The sequence below is a fragment of the Sarcophilus harrisii genome, chromosome 2 (genome assembly GCF_902635505.1).
Source record: "Sarcophilus harrisii chromosome 2, mSarHar1.11, whole genome shotgun sequence".
In the NCBI taxonomy this organism is placed as follows: Eukaryota; Metazoa; Chordata; class Mammalia; order Dasyuromorphia; family Dasyuridae; genus Sarcophilus; species Sarcophilus harrisii.
In genome coordinates, this window is record NC_045427.1 from 588,582,653 (window position 1) to 588,602,568 (window position 19,916).

A 19,916-nucleotide genomic window follows, 5' to 3' on the forward strand; every position below is an offset into this window, starting at 1 on the left:
CTGTATGATTCCAGGCAAGTCATTTAACCTCTGTCTCGGTTCCCTTATCTGTAGCAATAATAGTACCTACCTTAAAGATATATTGTGATGATTAAATGAGATAAAGTTTGTAAGTGCTTTAAACACCTTAAAGTGTTGTACGAAGTTAGCTGTTATTATTATTCACAACCTAAATAAAGGCAAGGTGATAGGAGACAGAACTTTGAGTTCAGGGAGTAGCTAGATCAGTTTGGCTGGAACATAGCATCAAATCATCATAGATTTAGAGCTAAAAGGAACCTTACAGGTAGAATCCAACCCCTTTACTTTACAGAGGAGGAAACTGAGACCTACAAAGATTATTAAGTGACTTGCCCAAAAATTACAAGGATAGTAAGTGGAAAAATCAGGTCTTCTGACTCTAAAGGCAGCATACTTGACCACATTAGTCATGATGCACTGCATGAAGAGAGCAATATTATTTAAGTCTACAAAAGTAGGTGAAATCCTTGCATTCTCTTTTCTCATAATCTAAGAACTCAGGGAAAGGATTGGAGACTCCTGGAATCCTATTCTTCTATCAAATCCTATTCTGATGTTTCCCTGGAGGATGGAAGTGATTCTGCTTATCAAGTTATTAAAGCCTGGTGCCTGGCATATAATTGATAAATTAATAACTTTTACTTATTGATTGGCAGTTTCTATCCAGCTGGACAGTCCCAGTGGTGGGCTCGTGTCATGACGCCATTTTGGGTTTTCTTGCTAAAGATTCTGGATAAGTTTCCCATTTCCTTTTCCAGCTCATTTTACAGATGAGGAGGAAACTAAGACAAACAAGGATAAGTGACTTGCCTAAGATCCCACAGCTAATAAAGTGTCTGAGGCCAGATTTGAACTCACAAAGATGAGTCTCCCTGACTTCATGTCCAGTATTCTGTCCACTGTAGCACCTGGCCACTCTGGAATACAAAAAGCTGGGGGTCAAACCCCAATTACATAATTTACCATCTACATGAGCCCAAGAGAGAGTCACTTCAATTTGGGCTTCAGTTTTTTCATCTAAAAAAATAAGGTTAAATCAGTAAATCTCTCTAGCTGTAAATTCTATGATTTTGACTATTAATAATCTTTCATCTTTAAACATTTCATAGAGAGAATGAGAAAGTTTATAAAGTATAAATAAAATATCAATAAAACACTTGTAAAGTGTTTATGTATGTATTTGTATACCTTAAAGTGCTAAATAAATGTTGGCTATTATCATTTAAATTGTTTATATTTATGCAAATATATATTTCTTATTGCAATGAAGACTACATTTTCCTAGAAAGAAACTCAGCAAACACCTAGTCTATATCCTATGTGCTCTACGAAAAGGCCTCAAATTCAAGTCATGTGTTTGTTATAAAGGTATCATATCAGTCTATTTTTACTATCTAAATTAGTTTCTTCTCTGTAAAGACTTGCCTACCTACTTAATCATTTTCATAAAGTGTTTATAATATTCTTTGGGGAATTAAGGGGAGGAAGCCTAACATTCTGAGAGTTTGAGATTCCTGTTTTAAATCACCAATCCACTTAGACCTAGATTATAATTATCTACTATGTTTAAACTGCCTTAGAGGCACTAGTGTCCACCTAATGGCAAGCATAGTGCCTAGAAAGAAATGACCAGGAACTAATGCACACTCACCATTCATTGAGCACCTAGATAAACAACAAACATTGCAAACCCACCACTATCTTTTCTGAACCTCCCGCCTTCTCCTCAGTCACTAAAAAAGTCTCATTATACATCAAACGAGGCAGGGATGATTCAAGGGTGTCATCAGATCAGTGCAGAGGCAAACAGCTGCTAACTCTGCCCCATTCCCCCTAAAAAGCACTTCTAGAAATAGCCCACATCTGGATTACAGAAGAGATAGTATCGAGGTGAGGGATAGTGCTGTTGGAGAACTGTCTGAGCTAACCCATCTTTTGGGAGGTTCACAGGGATAGGAAGGCAAGTTTCTGAAAAGTGGAAAGTATCTGAGCTCTGTTGGCTTCCCTCCTTAGTATCTTTCCCCCTCATTGTTCTCTCCCTTCCCCCCCCCCCCCCCCCAGGTTTGTTTGGTTTGATCACAGCCAGGAGTTCCCAAAGCCTGTTTCCGAGAACCTGAAGACCACATCAAAGGAAGATCTGAATGATAATGATGGGTGGTCCCACAGTGCTAGTCTAGAATTAGATTGTGTGGAATCTGATGCTCTGAAACATGGATCAGATCCCCTAATCCTAAAGAAAAAGATTCCTTTTTAACATACCTAAAACCTAATTTCATTTTGATTACTATATATATACACTCAGCCAGAAAAGGAGTACTTCTGCAGCCGACCTGTTTTAGGAGAATGGGACCTTCCCTATTTAAACAAATGTAAAAGACCTCTCTTTGGCAAAAAACAACAACCAAAAAAACCATTTTGACCAAGTTAGTTTTGTCCGTGTTCCTATGAAAGTAACAAAACCCCTTTTCTTTAATATAAAATTTAAACCTTTCATTATTCAGACTGGTTGAAAGCTCCTTGAGGACAGAAATTCATTACTTTTCTTTAAATCGCCCCATGCTTAGCAATGTCTGACACACAGTAAGCACTTACTAAATACTGGTGTATTGACTGAAGCCCTACCGGGTTGTGGATCGGGTGACTGATAAGAGCATTTGTGCTCATTTCTAGCAGCAGGAGGGGCCCTACAGCTCTGCCTTCCCCTCATTCCTTACACTAGCCTTTATTTACAAACTGCAGCCAGGTGAGTGGAGAGTTTTGCTTATTTCTTACACAGAATGCAAGTCCAATCCCTCCATGGCAAGCCTCCTTTCCCCTTTAATTTCTCCTTCCTTCCCCTTTTCATCTTGACCCCCAACAGCACAGCAGGATGCATGGGATTGAAGGACAGCTCTCATTTGTCCTAGAGCCAACATTTCCCCCATAGGAACACACTCATGATCATAATGGAAGTCAGTAGGATACAGAGGCTGATGTCTCAAATTTCACATTGTGAAATTAGTCCAGTATGGCAGGAATGTGTCTGTTTCGCATATAAAAGGAGTATCTGTCTACTGATGTGTGCATTGCCCTTCCCAGAATTCAGGAACATCCCAGGGCTAACTTTTACATCAGGGATGATGTAATTGTTTGGGCTTTCTATTTATCAATCTCCAAGGAAACTCAACAATGACAAGGAAATAAAACGACTCTCATTTCAGATAAGCTGGGGTGTTGGTTAGAAGTATATAAAATAACAGGTCCCTATCCAGACTACTTTATTATGTATAGACTCTGATCTCACTCAAACTTTTTTTTTTAATAGTTGGAAGGGGATTTTGTAAAGTTAAGAACTAAGGGAAGTATATCATGACAAGTGAGTACTTGAATTAAAAGAAATTCTTCAAGTTAGAAAATAGCATATAGAATATCTTTTGTCTGTTCTGAATACTCATCGGTTCATAGATTTAGAGATGGAAGAATCATGTAGCCCAACCTCTTCATTTAACAAATGAGGAAGTATAATACTAATTTAAAGTACTGAAACTTACATGGCTGAGTTGTTTAATCAGAAGATTTTAGGCATGCTAAGTAAATAGCATAGAATACTTCCATGTTATATGATCTAGTAAGGCTTTCTATTTGATTCGAGAAAGGCAGTATGGCCCTAAGGCAGAGAAAGCGAGCCATGAGGTCAGCACTGGGATTCCCGGTGCTGCTCCTATTCCATACTAGCTGTGGAGCCATATATAAGTTCTTAGTTTCTCAGGCAACTCTGGAGTTGATCATCCTCAGAGGCGATGGAAATTCCCCACACTAATAAAATCAGAGATCTGGATTGTATGATATTAGTCAGTACGCTAAACTCCAGTACGCTTTAAAGACTAAGCAGTCTCAGCTAGCTAGCATACACATAATAACTACATGTAGTATTTTAGAATTTGCAAAATATCTTACAAATACATTATCATTGGACACAGCTCCATGAAGTGATTATCCCCATTTTATAGATGAGGAAACTGAGGCTTGAACATTTGTAGCAGCAGAGAGATAAAGGACATCTCAGACATCATCTAGTCCAATCATTTCATTGTATAGATTAGAGGGGAAGCGATTACCTGAAAGTTGTAAGTTTCAGAAGCAGGTCCTTGGACTCCAGAAAGAGTGGCTCTATCTGAGCCATAATAATGAGCTGACTTGCTCAAAATCAAACAATCTATGTGAGTTGGAGGTACCAAATCCCTTATGCATTTGCCCATACAGCCCCTAATTTTTCTTACAGCATTTGTGTCAGAGAAGGAAATTAAAGAAGTAGAATGACCCTTAAAGTGAATTTGGTGAATGCAATATTTATTACTTGCTGGGGCTAATTTTTATTCTTGTAGGAAATCATTTCTTAAAGAATGCAAATCAAAGGAAAATCTGATAGTGAATAATATTCATTTTCCTCATGGTGCCTTTCAGGAATGAATTTAGTGCTTAAAATAAGGTTAACACAGTTAATAAGGACCTGGCTAAGAAGAGAGAATGGCATCTTGCTACTCACTAATACCTTGATTCACTGCTAAGAACTAGCTGGGATGTTCACCACCACTAAACAAAATTTTATAATCTTTAAAATTAGATCAAACAAATTTGCAAATTAGCTTTCACAAATCCTCTCTGAAGAACAGAGGCCTTTCCTCAAAAAGTCTGTACTAACCTTGTTGACATTTGCCAACATTAACTATGGCTCTTTCCAGAAATTACCTAAGACTTTTAGTGGCTCACTAGAAAGACAAATATTTACCCATAACAAATATATGGGTCCTTCATTCAAGATTCTCATGAACAACAAAAAAAAAACTAGTAATAATAATTGGAAATACAATTAAAGGTAGATGGCATGATCATTATCCCAGAAATCTCCACTGTTCTGAGCAGACATCTGCTCTAACAGACAGGAGAACCAAGCCAAACAACAAATAATCTCCAAGAGAAAGGGATGGAGGCTGTAAAAATGTTGTGAGATATTCCAAGTTCTTATAAGATGAAACACAAGTTTTGGTGTTTAGCTATAGAATATGGACACAACAGACTACTATCTTTTAAATGGATTCGTTTGAAGGTTGGTTTTTTTTTTTTTAATTTCATTTTTACCAAGGGATTAATTAAGCCATAATGAAACAGATGGCCCAGGAAAAAGAGGTAGGGTTTAGAGCCAGAGGACAGTAGTTCAAGGCCTTGAGCCGGCACTTACCACCCATGTGACCTTACAAAGGGCTATTAAATGAAGGGGTGGGACCAGATGACTCACTCTGAGGTCCCTTCCAGCTCAAATATATAAAATAATGAGATATTTAGAAATCTACCCTTATGACTTTTGTAAAAGTCCTGAGCCTTTGGCCCATGGTATGGAAAAAGCGCTGGATCAGGACTGAAGAAATAAATGTCTGAGAAAATTTAATATCATAGGAAAGTTACTTAATTTTTCTTAGCCTTAATTTCCCATTTGCCTCAGTTTGCTTCAGATGAAATTTCTTTGAAAAACCTTAAAATGCTATATAAATGTAAACCATCCCCACCCTCCCAGAATTGTTTTGAATTAATTTACCTGAAATCTAGTTCATATTGAACTGTCCTTTATTGGAGCTATGTTCATTAACCTCCCTAGGAAATAATTAATAAAGTTTCTCTGTAACCTATACTTAAACCTCTCCATGTTTTGCATGTATCTGCCATTTCTGACACTCTCTCTTTCTCTATCTCCCCCCTTCCCCACAGATATAGATATGTATCTCTCTAATTTTTTTCCATTCTCCTCTACTTATTTCTAGTCAGTCCCACAGTCATTCTGCTACTTTCCATGCATTACTAACACAGGGGTTACAAAGGCAAAAATTCTGAAGCTGAGGATTCAGTAGACCCAAAGTCTATTCTCTGCTCTGATACTGCATTGCTGTGGGACTTCTGGCAAGTTCCTTGCTTTCTCTGGATTTCTGATTCTGTATCTATAAAACAAGCTGGTTGTAACAATGACATACTTTTTCCTTGGTCTTTTACAGGTCTAACAAATCTATGAGTCTTCGGTTTCCAAAATGTAAGAACAAAACACCAGATTGCCCCGGGGTGATCTTCTTGTAAGAAAAAGTCTAGGAACATCACTTATCTCAGTATCCCTGGGGAACCAGAATGTAGTCAGACTGTAAACAGTAGGATATAAATTCCTCAAAGGTGGGGGGCAATTTTGATTTCACCTTTGTATTCTTCAGGCACAAGAGTACTTTGTACACAGTAGATGCCTAATAAATGTTTATTGCATTGAATTCTACTGTTGCTTTGAAAATATGGAAAAGAGACTGGGGAGTGATGAGGAATTGCTACTTACTTGGGGTTCAGAAGCTAAATTCATTTTGTATGGATGGCGTTTCCCTTCCTCCGTCACGAGGGGAGACCAGATTTTATGTTCACTCCTGCAATAGATAATAATTTTAATAACAGAGTGAATAAAAAAATGGAGACTAAAAATAGTAAAGAGAAATAAATTTATCAGTGAGAGAGACAGAAACAGAGAAGGGATAGGGAATTATCTAGCACCTACTACCAAGCCCTGTGCTAAATGCTTTACAAACATCTCATTTGATCCTCACAACAACCCTGCAATGTAGCTGCTGTTATTATCCCCATTTTACAGTTGAGGAAACTGAGGCAGAGGTAAAGTGACTTGTCCAAGGTCACACAGAGAGGTTAAATTTTAATCACAGGAAAAACAAAGCATCAATTCCAAAGCTGGCCTTTAAAATATGTAAGTAATCATCGTAAGGACAATTTGTCAAAGAAGTAGTTGACCCAAGGCACTTCATAATATAAGCAGGAGTACGTTGAATACATGAGTAAATATTTTGCGTCTAGTGCTGCATATATTAATACTATAGGAAGGAATACTATGGTCTATGGATCAGATTAACTCAGCCTAATTTCATTCACTCTTGAAAGAAGTACCAGGAGGTAATAAACAGTTTATTAATGCCTGTAGTTGCAAAAAATGAAACACAGATGTAGAATTTTGAGTGGGCAGATGCTTATTTGTCTAAATAGTAGCCTTAGAAATCTTAAAAGTACCATCTTTAAAAAAAAAAAAGGCCAAAATGATGATGGATTATGAAAACAAACCATTTACGTAAGGAATTAATCTCCCCACTTCCCAGAAACAGAACTTTATTTCCTTTTATTAGATTTAAATTAAATTAAATTAATTTTATTATATTTATTATTTTATTAGCATTTATTACCAAAGAAAATGTGAAGATTCCTTAAATACTTATAGTTCTGTACTTTTTGTAGGAATTAAATTCTTTGGCAGTGATTTAAAATTTTTTAAAAATGAAATTAAATTTTAAAAAATTGTTTTCAAAGATCTCTTCATCTGTTTTGCTTGTATCTGCCTATCTAACCATAACTTCTTAGTGGTGTCTACCTTATCTTATGTTTTCCATCTCACTCTGCCTCTCTCTCTCTTAATTAGCCTTAACACAAGAGATAGCTGTTATATGGTAGAAAGAGCTATAGACTTGAAGTCAGAAAAGGCTTAGGTTCAAACACCAATCTCTGACAATCATTAGTTGGTTGACTTGAACCTTTACTCTCTCTGTGGATTGATTTCCTAATCTGCAAAATGGAGATAGTAATATTTGTAGTACTTATCTCACAGGACTATTGTGAAGATCAGTCATATAACATATATAAAAAGCTTTGCAAACTTTAAAGCACTTTATAAAATCAACTTACATAGAATTGAATTATATAAAAGTAATAAACTTTTATCATTAGTTAAATTAGCTTTATATTCTTTGGTCTTCACTTTATTTTTTAAATTAAAATTTTTTTTTTTCAAATGAAGATCTATCTTCTCCTGTCTTGCTTCCATTCCCCAAACCCCTATTGATAAAGAAAGAAAATAAGAATAACAAAAAAAAAAAATCTATTACAAACATGCATAGTCAAGAGAAAAAGTCCAAAAACAAAGTCTTAATGTGCACTCTGAGTCCTTCACCTCTCTAGCTGGAGGTGTGTATTATGTTCTATCTTGAAAATCCTAAATCAGGGTTGGTTATTGTGCTGACCTGAGCTGCTAGATCTTTCAAAGTTGCTTGTCTTTTTGTTATCAAGTTGTTCTATTTCTGCTCACTTTACTCTATATCAGTTTGTACAAGTCTGCTTAGATTTCTCTGAAAGTCCCCATCATTTTTTATAGCCCAATAATATTCCTGCACATTCATATCCTATAAGTTGTTCAGCCATTCCCTGATTGGGTACTTCCTCAATTTCCATTGCTTCGCCATTATAAAAATAGCGCCTATGGGATCCTTTTTTCTTTCTTTATCACTTTGCAATATACCTGATCTTAATTTTAGAAACTAGTAAAATCAGGGCAACTAGGTGACACAGTGGATAGAGCAAAATCCTAGAATTAGAAGGACCCGAATTCAAATCCAGACTCACTTATTAGCTGTGTAACCTTGGGCACAAACCCAATTGCCTCCAAAAAAAGGAAACAAGGAAGGAAGGAAGGAAAGAAAGAAAGAATTGGTGAAATCCATTTCCTTCTCCCTTCTTAAACAACTTTTCTTATTAAGCCATTCTCCAATTGATAAATAGTCAAAGGATATGAACAGACAATTCTCAGATGAAGAAATTGAAACTGTTTCTAGCCATATGAAAAGATGCTCCAAGTCATTATTAATCAAAGAAATGCAAATTAAGACAACTCTGAGATACCACTACACACCTGTCAGACTGGCTAGAATGACAGGGAAAGATAATGCAGAATGTTGGAGGGGATGTGGGAAAACAGGGACACTGATACATTGTTGGTGGAATTGTAAATACATCCAGCCATTCTGGAGAGCAATTCAGAACTATGCCCAAAAAGTTATCAAACTGTGCATACCCTTTGATCCAGCAGTATTACTACTGGGCTTATATCCCAAAGAGATACTAAAGAAGAGAAAGGGACCTGTACATTCCAAAATGTTTGTGGCAGCCCTCTTTGTAGTGGCCAGAAACTGGAACCCAAGTGGATGCCCATCAATTGGAGAATGGCTGAATAAATTGTGGTATATGAATATTATGGAATATTACTGTTCTGTAAGAAATGACCAGCAGGAGGATTTCAGAAAGGCCTGGAAAGACTTACACGAACTGATGCTGAGTGAAATGAGCAAGACCAGGAGATCATTATATACTTCAACAACAATACTCTATGATGATCAGTTCTTATGGACGTGGCCATCTTCAGCAATGAGATGAACCAAATCAGTTCCAATAGAGCAGTAATGAACTGAAACAGCTACGCCCAGCGAAAAAACTCTGGGAGATGACTATGAACCATTACACAGAATTCCCAATCCCTCTATTTTTGTCTGTCTGCACTTTTGATTTCCTTCACAGGCTAATTGTACATGATTTCAAAGTCCGATTCTTTTTGTACAGCAAAATAACTGTTTGGACATGTATACATATATTGTATTTAACTTATACTTCAACATATTTAACATGTATTGGTCAACCTGCCATCTGGGGGAAGGGGTTGGGGAAGGGAGGGAAAAGTTGGAACAAAAGTCATGCAATTATCAATGCTGAAAAATTACCCATGCATATATCTTGTAAATAAAAAGCTATAATAAAAAAATATTTTTAAAAACTTTTATTTCTCTCATCTCATAATTAAAGTTGTTCTTTACATATGTGATTTTAAACTGATTTTTTTCTTTCTTTCTCCATCAGTGGTCTCTAATAGATGAAAAGTTTTCCTATTTCTGTTGTAGAAGATATAGGAAATCTTTTCTCAAAGACCTTCAAATCTAACTGAAAGGGACAATACTAACATGAGACACATGAGACAACCAGAGGCAGTTTAGGTTAATATTAGTGATATAAGAATTCAGAGTATGAAAAAACACATCATAATTGTATGAACTTGAGCAGGATCCTTCCCCTCTGCTGAGATTTGCCGAAGAAAATGGACCATTTAGTCTCTAAGGTCTTTTCCAACTCTTACAGCCTGTGATTCTGTCAGCAACTAAAATTCCACATGGCAAAAAATCTTTCCCAGAAAAAAATGGAACAAACTACTGTCCCATATGCAACTCCCATGAGTCTCTTCTCACTCTCTACCTTATAAGTATATTTACCATCATGCCTGTATTTAATAAAAATGCTAAAAGTAATGGGCAATATTTGTTCCATGCTGTAGTTTATTTTAATATTTTCCCTATCCCAGTGTAAGCTTCTGGCCTTACTAGTAACCCTGATAAACCAAGAACAATTAGTGGTCTTTAGGATCATAAGAGTCAAGGGCAATAAGGTATACTGAGAATATCCCTGAATTGGGTCTCAAGATACCTGGCTTTGAGTCTTTGTTTTTCCCTAAAAAGACAAGTGACAATCTTTCTAAGGTTCTGATCTGTTCTCTGTTCAAAAAGGAGATGATAGTTATAGGTAATTACCTAGCTACTCTTTATAAATTATAAAATTGTAAAGCAGAAATTACAAGCTTACTATAATTATACCAAAAAAGCAACAAAGGACTCTGAATTATGTCCATTTTACTTCCTAAGGACAAGTTCTATAAATGTGCAAAATGCAAGTATCACAGACAGAAAGAATGATGGAAGTTCAGTTAGGAGGGCATTTGGAGGCCATGTTGTTCAAAGTGAGGCTTGATTCCTAAGCCATAATGGCTTCTCATTCTCTTCTATTTGTTGTCTTCCTAGAGCACTTTATCTGGCTCTCTGCTTTGTCCCCATCACACTGGATCTTGTATAATTGAGATGTGTGCACATGGATCATCCCCTACCCTCCAGTATGAGACCCTTTTAGTAAGTTCTCTGAAAGCAAATGCCGAGTAACTAAAAATAATCTTTGTATTAGGTTTTATCACAATACCTGGCACATAGTAGGAGATAAAATTGTGTTGAAGGAATATTGGCATTAAAATTTACAAAACTACTATGAAATGCATGGAAAATTCTATTTGTTTACAGGATTTACCTGCCAACTGTGAGGGTTATGTCATCTACGCAGCTCTTGATTTTATTCTGGGCTTCCAAGTGAGTCATGTTGCTGGCATTTTCTCCATCAATGGCCAAGATAACGTCTCCAATACATACATTAGCCAATGCCGCTTTGCTGCCTGGAGTAACCTGAAGAAGAGGGAAAAGGATGTCAGTCACTTAAGAGCTATTTATACTCAAATTATCTTCCCTCCTGATTGATTTGGAGCAGGTGGTCATTTGTCCTAAAATAGAAGACAATTAAAAAAATACTTAATTCCTTAAAATTATAAGTTTAAGTCACTGAAAAATTAAAATTAAGATGCTCATTTGGCCCTGACAGGGCAGGATTGCAAAAAGCACTTGGTTTTCAACTCAAACTGGGAGTTTAAATTTGAGATTTATCACCCATGGTTTTGTGACTTGAGGCATGTCAGTGAATTTCTCTGAGCATTGATTTTCTTGTTTGTAAAATGGGGAGAAAACTTGCAAAAGGTTGAGGTAGGATGGAATGGCAGTGCTATTTCTACTAATCCTTGCTCTGCCACTTTGGGCTGTGTAACTACTTGACTTTCGTAAGCCTTGACTTTTTACTCTGTAAAATGGGGCAATGTCATTGCAACCAACTTACAAAGTTGTGTGGGACATGCTTTGTAAACTATGACTATAGTACAGGATTAAATAAGAAGTATATCAAAGCAATTTGAAGCCATAATACTCGATATTAATAGCTCTTTAATTATCTAGCCGTCTGTTGTTGAAACAGAATCAACCAGCTGATCTCACCTTTCCTTTTCTATAGCAAAGGAGACATGGTCCAAGTTGGGGATGGGCCATATGACAGGACAGATTAGCATGTTATGGAAATATGCCCAAGTAAACAAGGTTTAGAAAAAAAAAAAGGTATCCTCTCTCTTGCGGTCTTTGATGTCTCCATTTTCACCCCTGGTCCTTTCATTTGTTCTTTCTGGGTGCAATGAAGCTCAATTATTATTTACAAAAACTAGCTTTTGCTCCGACTCTGGTGGCAAATGCAGAACATGGAAAAATCCATTGAGTATGTAAGAAAAGTTCACCATCCAATGTGAGGCAGTATGGTCTAGTATCACCTAACTTAGTTACCTTCCTTCCCTCTGCCTTAATTTCTTTATAAAATAGGTATGAGTTCCCTCCTCACAGGGATGAGCCTTAGTTCATCAAAATAAAATAGGTGCAAATTGTTTTGCAAACCATAAGGGGCTATATGTAATCAGCTATCATTTTCATTTCAGATGACAACTCACTATTGTTCTACTTCCAAAAACCCAATAATCTAAGAGAGTTGATACTCATCTAATTCTTTAGGTTTTACAAAGTGCTTTCCTCAAAAACAGCTTCTAGAAAGTGTCATAAACATTCTGCAGGTGAGAAAACTGACCAGGAAGTGGACTTGCTAACGATCATAGAAGCTTTAGAATCACGCAAAAACTGAGGCAACCTTTTGTCTGACCAGAGTACCTAGTAAATGTCACAGGGGGCTTGACCCTAAAGTCCTTGGACTCTATGTTCTATCAATATTATTGATATTTATGTAAAATCAAAGATATAAATCTGTGCCTTGGGAATTCACAGTTTAGTTGAATTAACTCCACATACTCAAATACAATGGAAACATAGCAGAAACCATCTTGACTTGACTTGAGAGATGTCCTAGAAGAGTAATCAGCCATGTTCAAAGAAAAAGAGAGAATGGTAATGCTGTTTCTACTAAATTCCATGACAGAGAAGTGGATATTGAGTATGAAGATCTAGGTCCAAATCCTGGCTCTGAAAATTATGGCTGGGTAACCTCTTGGGACCTTTGTTTCCCAATCTGTAAAATGGAGTAACAACATTCCAACCTACTTCACAGGGTTCCTGTATGGGAAATGCTTTGTAAACTGTTAACTGAAGAAATGTGAGCAATTATTACATTACAATCAAGTAAAGGGAGAACCTGCTCCTGTAATTATCCCGTCTACGGGTAGTAGCCAGACTAAAGACTTGTAGCAGATGCAATCACCTCTACCAGCATCTTGGTGTAGTCATTCAACTGAAGGGCAGGCAACCTAACAAACTTATCAAGTACCTAATCAGTACAAATTGTTCCTTAAGTGCTGTGGGGAATAAAGCAATGGCTCCTTCCTGCCCTCAACAGGTTTCTTTTATTGAGGGTCAAGCTCATGAGGACTCCCATGAGTTTTCAGACACATCACAAGGAAACCCTGAAGATCATCTATCTCAATCTCCTTGTTTTATAGAGAAGGGCTCTAGGGGTTGAGACTTGTTAGCTTATGGCATGGTCACCAATAAAAAGCTAAACTTGAGAAAGAAAAGTCTGGGTTTGAATCTTCAACTATAAAACATTAGACAAATCATGTGATGTCTCTGGACCTCACCTTTCTTATTTATAAAATGAAAAATATTTGTAGTACCTAACTTGTAGGGTTTTTATTAGCAGGCTTTAAAAGCCTTTAAAAGTCTATCCAAACATGCAGTTTTTATTAATGTTTGTCAATTTAGACATTCTAGGCTCTGCCTTAACATCCTTCTCAATTTGATTTCTTCACAAAGACAAGTCACCCTATATTGGGTATGCTAGTGACAGGTACCCAAGGTTTGTTCTTGGGAAGTTAAAAGTTCCACCCCTTTAAGAAAACAGTGGTTGGGTAATTATTTAAAAAGTAATCTCTGGACTCAATCATCTATGTTAACGTTATCTGGCATTTATCATCCCCTTTTCAAGGAAGTTGTCAAGAAGAGGTTGTCACTGAAAAATTTTGTAAATTCAAGTCAATTACTTAACCCAGGGTGGACTTAGTTCCTCCATTTGTAAAGTACAGGAAATATCTGCTTTCACTCCTCCCTTTTTCAGCAAATGACATCAACTCCATGGCAAAGCATGGTCTTAAAGAATTTGAAGAGTGTAGAAAACAATCCTTCTACAGCCTTGTATTAATTCCTTGGTGGTTTTCCCATCCATGATTAAGGAGATCATGGACTCTTCAATCAGATGCAAAGCTCATGTTCCCATCATCTTCTAGACTAAAATACTATAAAGACATTCTTCTTGGTGTGATCTTTGAATGGAGACATGCTCAGTAGACGCCCCCTTTCTTTCAGGAGAAGGGCCAGGCTACTGGGAGAATCACCACAAAAATGTCCTGATGAATTTCATTCCAGTAAATGTTGGGATATATTCATTGAATAAATGCTATTCTGATGGGTTCTTCTCTTTCATTCTATTCCAGTCCTTTTTGTTTTATTCCCTTGTGGCAGCTGAGATCAGCTATTGCTGTTAATATTTCCCAGATGACCAATTTCACTGGATGAGAGAACGAGGCATTTTCAAAATACAATCCATTTCCCTCCAAATACTTGTTTTTCATATTCAGACAAGGGCCCTGCTCCATTGACCTCTGAGGAGATGTTGTACAAAGCTCACTTATTTCAAGATAGTGATAGTCTTTTTTAAAAGTCAGAAACAGCCCGATAACCTCTGAGGAGACCATTTTTAAGCATGTCCTCAGGGTTCCAGGGCAAAGAGCACATACCATAAACACAAATTACTATATTGCTGTATTTCCAAACTGTCAAGCAACATGTTGCTCTTGCCAATGTCATTCCTACATCTCTTGCCCCTCCTCTTCCTGTCTTTTTGCCAGTTGCTGGGAGAAGAAAAAAAAACAGTCAACATAAACTAACCAGCCACTTGGGGTGGGGTGTGGACAGGATCAGAGCTTCTGGTAACAAGGATGGGAAAATGAAAGATTGAAATGGAAAAAGGAATTCACCAAGATCGACATCTTAGAGACTTGGAAAGCAAACAGTGCCATAAGGGAAATATGAAAGAAAAATGATTACTAGATGCTCTGAAAAGGATCATTGGGAAAATATGTGCAAGAATTACACAAGATGAGATGGTATGAAGGAGTTACAGGTCAGGTCAATAAAAGAATCACAAAGTTATTACGTGAATCTAACTCCAAGGGGTCCAAGGCAAGACATTTGAAGGAAGAACTCGAAATTGGTGAGAGAAAAAAGAACCCCCAAACTTGCCAATTTAAAGCCAAATATCTCTATTTAAACTTTAAATCCCTGTCTACAGGCTAACTTGATCTGGATCCAAGCAGCCAAAAGCAAACGGAGAAATTGAGGGCATTAACTCAACAATTCAAACAATTCAAAAAAAGGGTCCATTTAGATTATATGAAAAGAGACAATCTCTCCATTGGCAATGACAGCCAATGCAAATGCCCGATTTTTTCTTCTTTGTTTTGGCTGTAGAGACTCAGCCACTGATGAAAAATGTATGAAAACTTAGACAATAGCCCAATGGTAAATTGCATCCATATATGTGTGTCACTGAGAAAATAAATATTCATAGATCAGAAAGTGCTAATAAAAAGAAAATCATACATTTATAGGGTACTTTTACCCCTATTATTTCATTTGATTCTCACATCACTATTAAAAGGTGGGTGATTGCAAACATTACTTATTACACCCATTTTACAGATTTCAGAAGGGGAAAAGTGATTCACTAAGTTATATAGCAGAGAGATAAGCTCTGATCCAGAATTTGCCCACCTGGGTTCTAGTCCTGGTTCCACACTATTGATGAGTTGTACGAGTTTGGACAAGTCATTTCCTCTTATTTGTAACCTCGTAGCTCTATTATTTGCTCATCTGTAAAATGAAGGGGGTGGGCTAGCTCTCTAACATTTTGACTCTATAGCTATAGTTGTAGTTTTAGTGAATGTAATTATATTAGTAGCAAATACTATACACATATTATCTCATTTGATTCTAGTAATAACTCCTGGTTTGTTGTTCAGTTTTTTCAGTCAAGTCCAATTCTTTGTGATCCTATTTTTGATTCTCTTGGCAGGAAACTGGAGTGACCCAACATGTCCTTTTCCAACTCCTTTTACATTTTACAGATGAGGAAACTGAGGCAAACAGGATTACACAACCAGCAAGTATCTGAAATGAGATTTGAACTCAGGGAAGATGAGTCTTTTTGACTCCAAGCTTGGCACTCTATCCACTGGGCCACCTCACTGCTCCATATATCCCTGGGAAATAAGTATTATTATCTTTATTTTTCAGGAGACTAAGAATTCAGGGTCATATAGCCTGTATATACCTGAAGCAGGATTCAAACTTATGTTTTCCTGCTTTTAAGTCCATTATTCCATCTACTGTTTCATTGAACAGTCTAACAATGTCTATTGGATGACTCTTAGATCCCTTCTAGCTTTAATACTCAAGAGAATACATGATATTTACAGTTTCTTTCAGCTTTAACCATCTGATTTAGACTTTAACTAGGCTCTTTCCCCTGCCCTGGCTTACTCCTGTACATGTAATAAAGACCATCTATTCACATGCTTTGTTTGTGATGGGGCTATAATTAGAGGACACCTGATCTTTCTAACTGAACTCTCCATTTAAAAGATGTTTTGTGTGTCACATATAAATCACAGGGCTAGGAAGGGATGGCAGGTAATTCCACATGAGTAGCGGGAATAGAATATGATGCAAATGGTATTTAAATACATGGAAATAATTCATTCACTCGACAAGCATTTATCTATCCATTAACCAACCAATATGTATTTACTGAATACTAACTGTAGATTCTACTCTGTGGAAATCACAGATATGATATAGAACAATCTCTAAGGTGGAAGACTCTAGGTATGGAATGGTACATACATATATTGCCAGATGAAGCCGAAGTGTAGGTTGGTTTTGCTGAACTTTTTTTTTTTCTTTCTCTTTTTATTCTTTGTTCTAAGAGATGGCTTTCTGGGAAGGAGAGGAGGAAAGGATATGTGTGTAAATGAAGATTATGGAAAAATAAAAGAGAGAAAAAAATAAAAGCACAGGGGATCTATCATTGAGAATCTAATAGTATGGCTGAGTCAATATCTTTTTTATACCGAATCAATATCTTCTTTCACCTAAAGCAGTTATTAAGTGCTTTAGATAGTAATGGAGATATAGATTAGATTAGTTTTAGATACTAATGGAGATATAAAGATTAAATAGAGCAGCATTTCTACTGTCACACTAGCAAGAAGTATAACATATTAAAAAATGGAAATTAAATATTGTGTATACCAGTGTAAAACTGATAATCAATCACCAATGTGACAAGGTGGGGAACATCAGGCCTGAGAGTCCTATCATTTGCTAAGGCAAGGACAGGGGATAATGAGCCAAAGCTATGTACCACAACCTCCCACTGCTTGGGTTCTTTAAATTGATAATTTTGTATGGCCTCCTTGATGCTACAAATATCCAAATGGCCTTACCAGGAAAAAAAGGTTCCCTAATTCCTCATACAAGACTGTTTGGGCTCTAGTGCTACAAACAAAAAAATAGATCCTATACAAAGAAGTTTACATTCTGCTGAAGAATACAGAAAATGATCTTTGAAATGTGAAATTTCATTGTAGTGATCATCGAGTGTTCATTAAAGAAGTATGAAAAAATCATAGGCCTTGGATCTGGAAGAAACATGAAAAATCATGTGGGCCAAGCTCTCAATTTTACAGATGAAGAAACTGAGGCCCAAAGAGTGGGAGTGATTTGCTATTGTTCATGCAGGGAAGTAATAGGGTCAAGATCTTCTAAATTCCAATTCCCAGTTGATGTGATTGTAAAAGATTGTAAATTTTGCAAAAAAAAAAAAAAAAAAAAGATTGTAAAAATAAAATGTTAAGGGAAAGTGAGTGGGTCCCCATTGGGGCTGGAAGGAAATGTAGGATTTATCCTGGTGGGAGAATTATTATTCTGCTGTTATATTCTTCACCCCCCCATTTAGTATTCACCCCTCCCCCTACCTCAGACGTCCAATTGCATGCCAGGAAAATCATTGGGCATTTATATCTGCCATCTGTGACAACTAATGCCAGCTGCTATATGCCTCCTCCCTCATAGAGCCCCAGTGTGAGGGGCATGCATTTGAGTTTTTTTGGGCCAGAGATCTGTAATGTGTTACTGGGGGTTCAAAAATATTTGGAGTGAGAATGGTTTTTGTAGTTCCAGACTAAAGCTGAATCTCCCGGATGAATCACTAAGAAGAGAGAAAACCCAGAAACAACCACCCTCTTTCCCCACCCTCAATTACTATGGAGATGGGGGTGGGGTAGGAAGTATTGGCAAAAAGTCAACAGATGGTCTGGAAGATCATAGTAGGAATGACTTAAGGGTTAAAAGAGGTCAGGGAGGTCATCTAGTTCAACCCTCCTTCATTTCACAGACAAGGAAACTGAGGACGCAGGGAAATTAAGTGACTAGCTCAAGGATATAATAATAGGATTTAGAGCTAAAAGTACCCTCAGTGTTCAGCTAGTCCAATCCCCACTCTCATCTCTTCATTTTACAGATAAGGAAATTGAGGACTTGGGAAATTAAATGACTAGCTCAAGGATGTAATAATAGGATTTAGAGTTAAAAGTATCCTCAGTGTTCATCTAGTCCACCCCCACTCTCTTATCTTCATTTTACAGATATGAAGTGACTTGTTCAGAGGTACCTAGTAATCATCAGTGATGGCATTTGGACTCAGGAGAGAGCCAGTGGTAGTCTTTCTCCTGGAGCCCGAAGTCTCCCTTTGGAAGGCAGAAGATAAGCTACTTTTTGCCATTTTGGAGAAGATGACTTTCCCATTTGGGGACAATGACTGGGGTAGAAAGGATGGAAGACGGTAATAAATAAATAAACGAACAAACCAAAACAAAAATCAGTTGGGGGGAGGAGTGTGAAGGGAAAACACACATTCTATTATTCAGCCTTAAAATGCAGGTGTGTGAGTTTCGGCCACTTCAGTCAACTCGCTCCATCTAACAAAGTTGGGAAGGAAATTAACGTTCCGCTCCGAGAAGCCGGGAACACCACCCCTACCCCACCCCAGTCTCCCGCTCGGTAAATAGTGGTGATTGATGGACTGAGCAGATAAGACAGTCACTCACAGCCGCCCAGGTCTCCAGCCGCTCGGTTGTCAGGAAGGACAACTAGCTTACTTGGCCTTTTCCCCCGAGGGTATAAGCCCCGACTCTTCCCAACCCGGCCCAACCCCATTCGGGAGACATTATTCTCGGGAGAGCAGCCGCGCACTCCTCGCCCAGGGCGCGCTCGTCCGCTGCCCCAGGTCCGCTGCCCCAGGTCCGATTGCAACAGCCGCACCTGGACCGCAGGAATCTGGCTCTCGGACAGGGGGAGGAGCCGGGAGCCCCGGGTCCCCGCGGCCAGGGGTTCGGGGGAACGCTGTCTGCTCCCAGCCCCGGGGGTCGGACCTTTTTATTGCCCCGGGAGCTCCCAAGTTTCCCGGGAGGGTGCCTGGGTCTCCCCCCATTTCTACACCACGTCCTCTCCGCTCAGCCCCAACACTGTTCTCCACCCCGGTGCCTCTGCGCGGCCCCAGAGCAGGCACCGCAGCCAGGTCGGGACCTTACCCGGGAAATGGCGAGGGGCTGCTCGAAGTCCTTTCCTCCTACGAGGCGGAAACCCCAGGGTCCCGGTCCCTGGATGACAATCTTCTCCGTGTTCATGTTTCCCAGCCCAAGGGAGGCGTCCGACAAGGAAAGGACTCGGACTGCTCTGGGAGCTAGCTAGCGGGGAGCGGACGGGAGCTAGCGAACGAGAGAGAGCAGCGCAGCACAGTCCCAGAGTCCGCTTAGCAGGAGCCCGAGCAGGGGCTGGGGCCACCGCAGCTGCGGCTCCGCCCAGCCCCAGCTTGTCTGCTCCCGCCCCTGTCCCCGCCCTCGCCTTTGCCCTCGCCCCAGCCCAGACCCAGTGCCCCCGCTCTTCTGGCCCCCACCAGGTCCTCGTCGTCGGGGTCAAACCCGGGCA

At 38.4% G+C, this 19,916-nt stretch overlaps 1 protein-coding gene across 1 annotated transcript in view; it reads right to left on the minus strand.

Moving 5' to 3' along the window:
- Positions 1–19,776, minus strand: part of PDLIM1 (PDZ and LIM domain 1) — a 47,887-nt gene extending 28,111 nt beyond the window's left edge. The window contains exons 1-3 of the mRNA XM_003755242.4: positions 19,520–19,776; positions 11,032–11,183; positions 6,368–6,452 (exon numbers count right to left, since the gene is read on the minus strand). Of these exons, the coding sequence (XP_003755290.1) occupies positions 6,368–6,452; positions 11,032–11,183; positions 19,520–19,615 (333 nt within the window). The 5' untranslated portion in view covers positions 19,616–19,776. The remainder of the gene's footprint in view (positions 1–6,367; positions 6,453–11,031; positions 11,184–19,519) is intronic.
- Between the last annotated feature and the right edge of the window lie 140 nt (positions 19,777–19,916).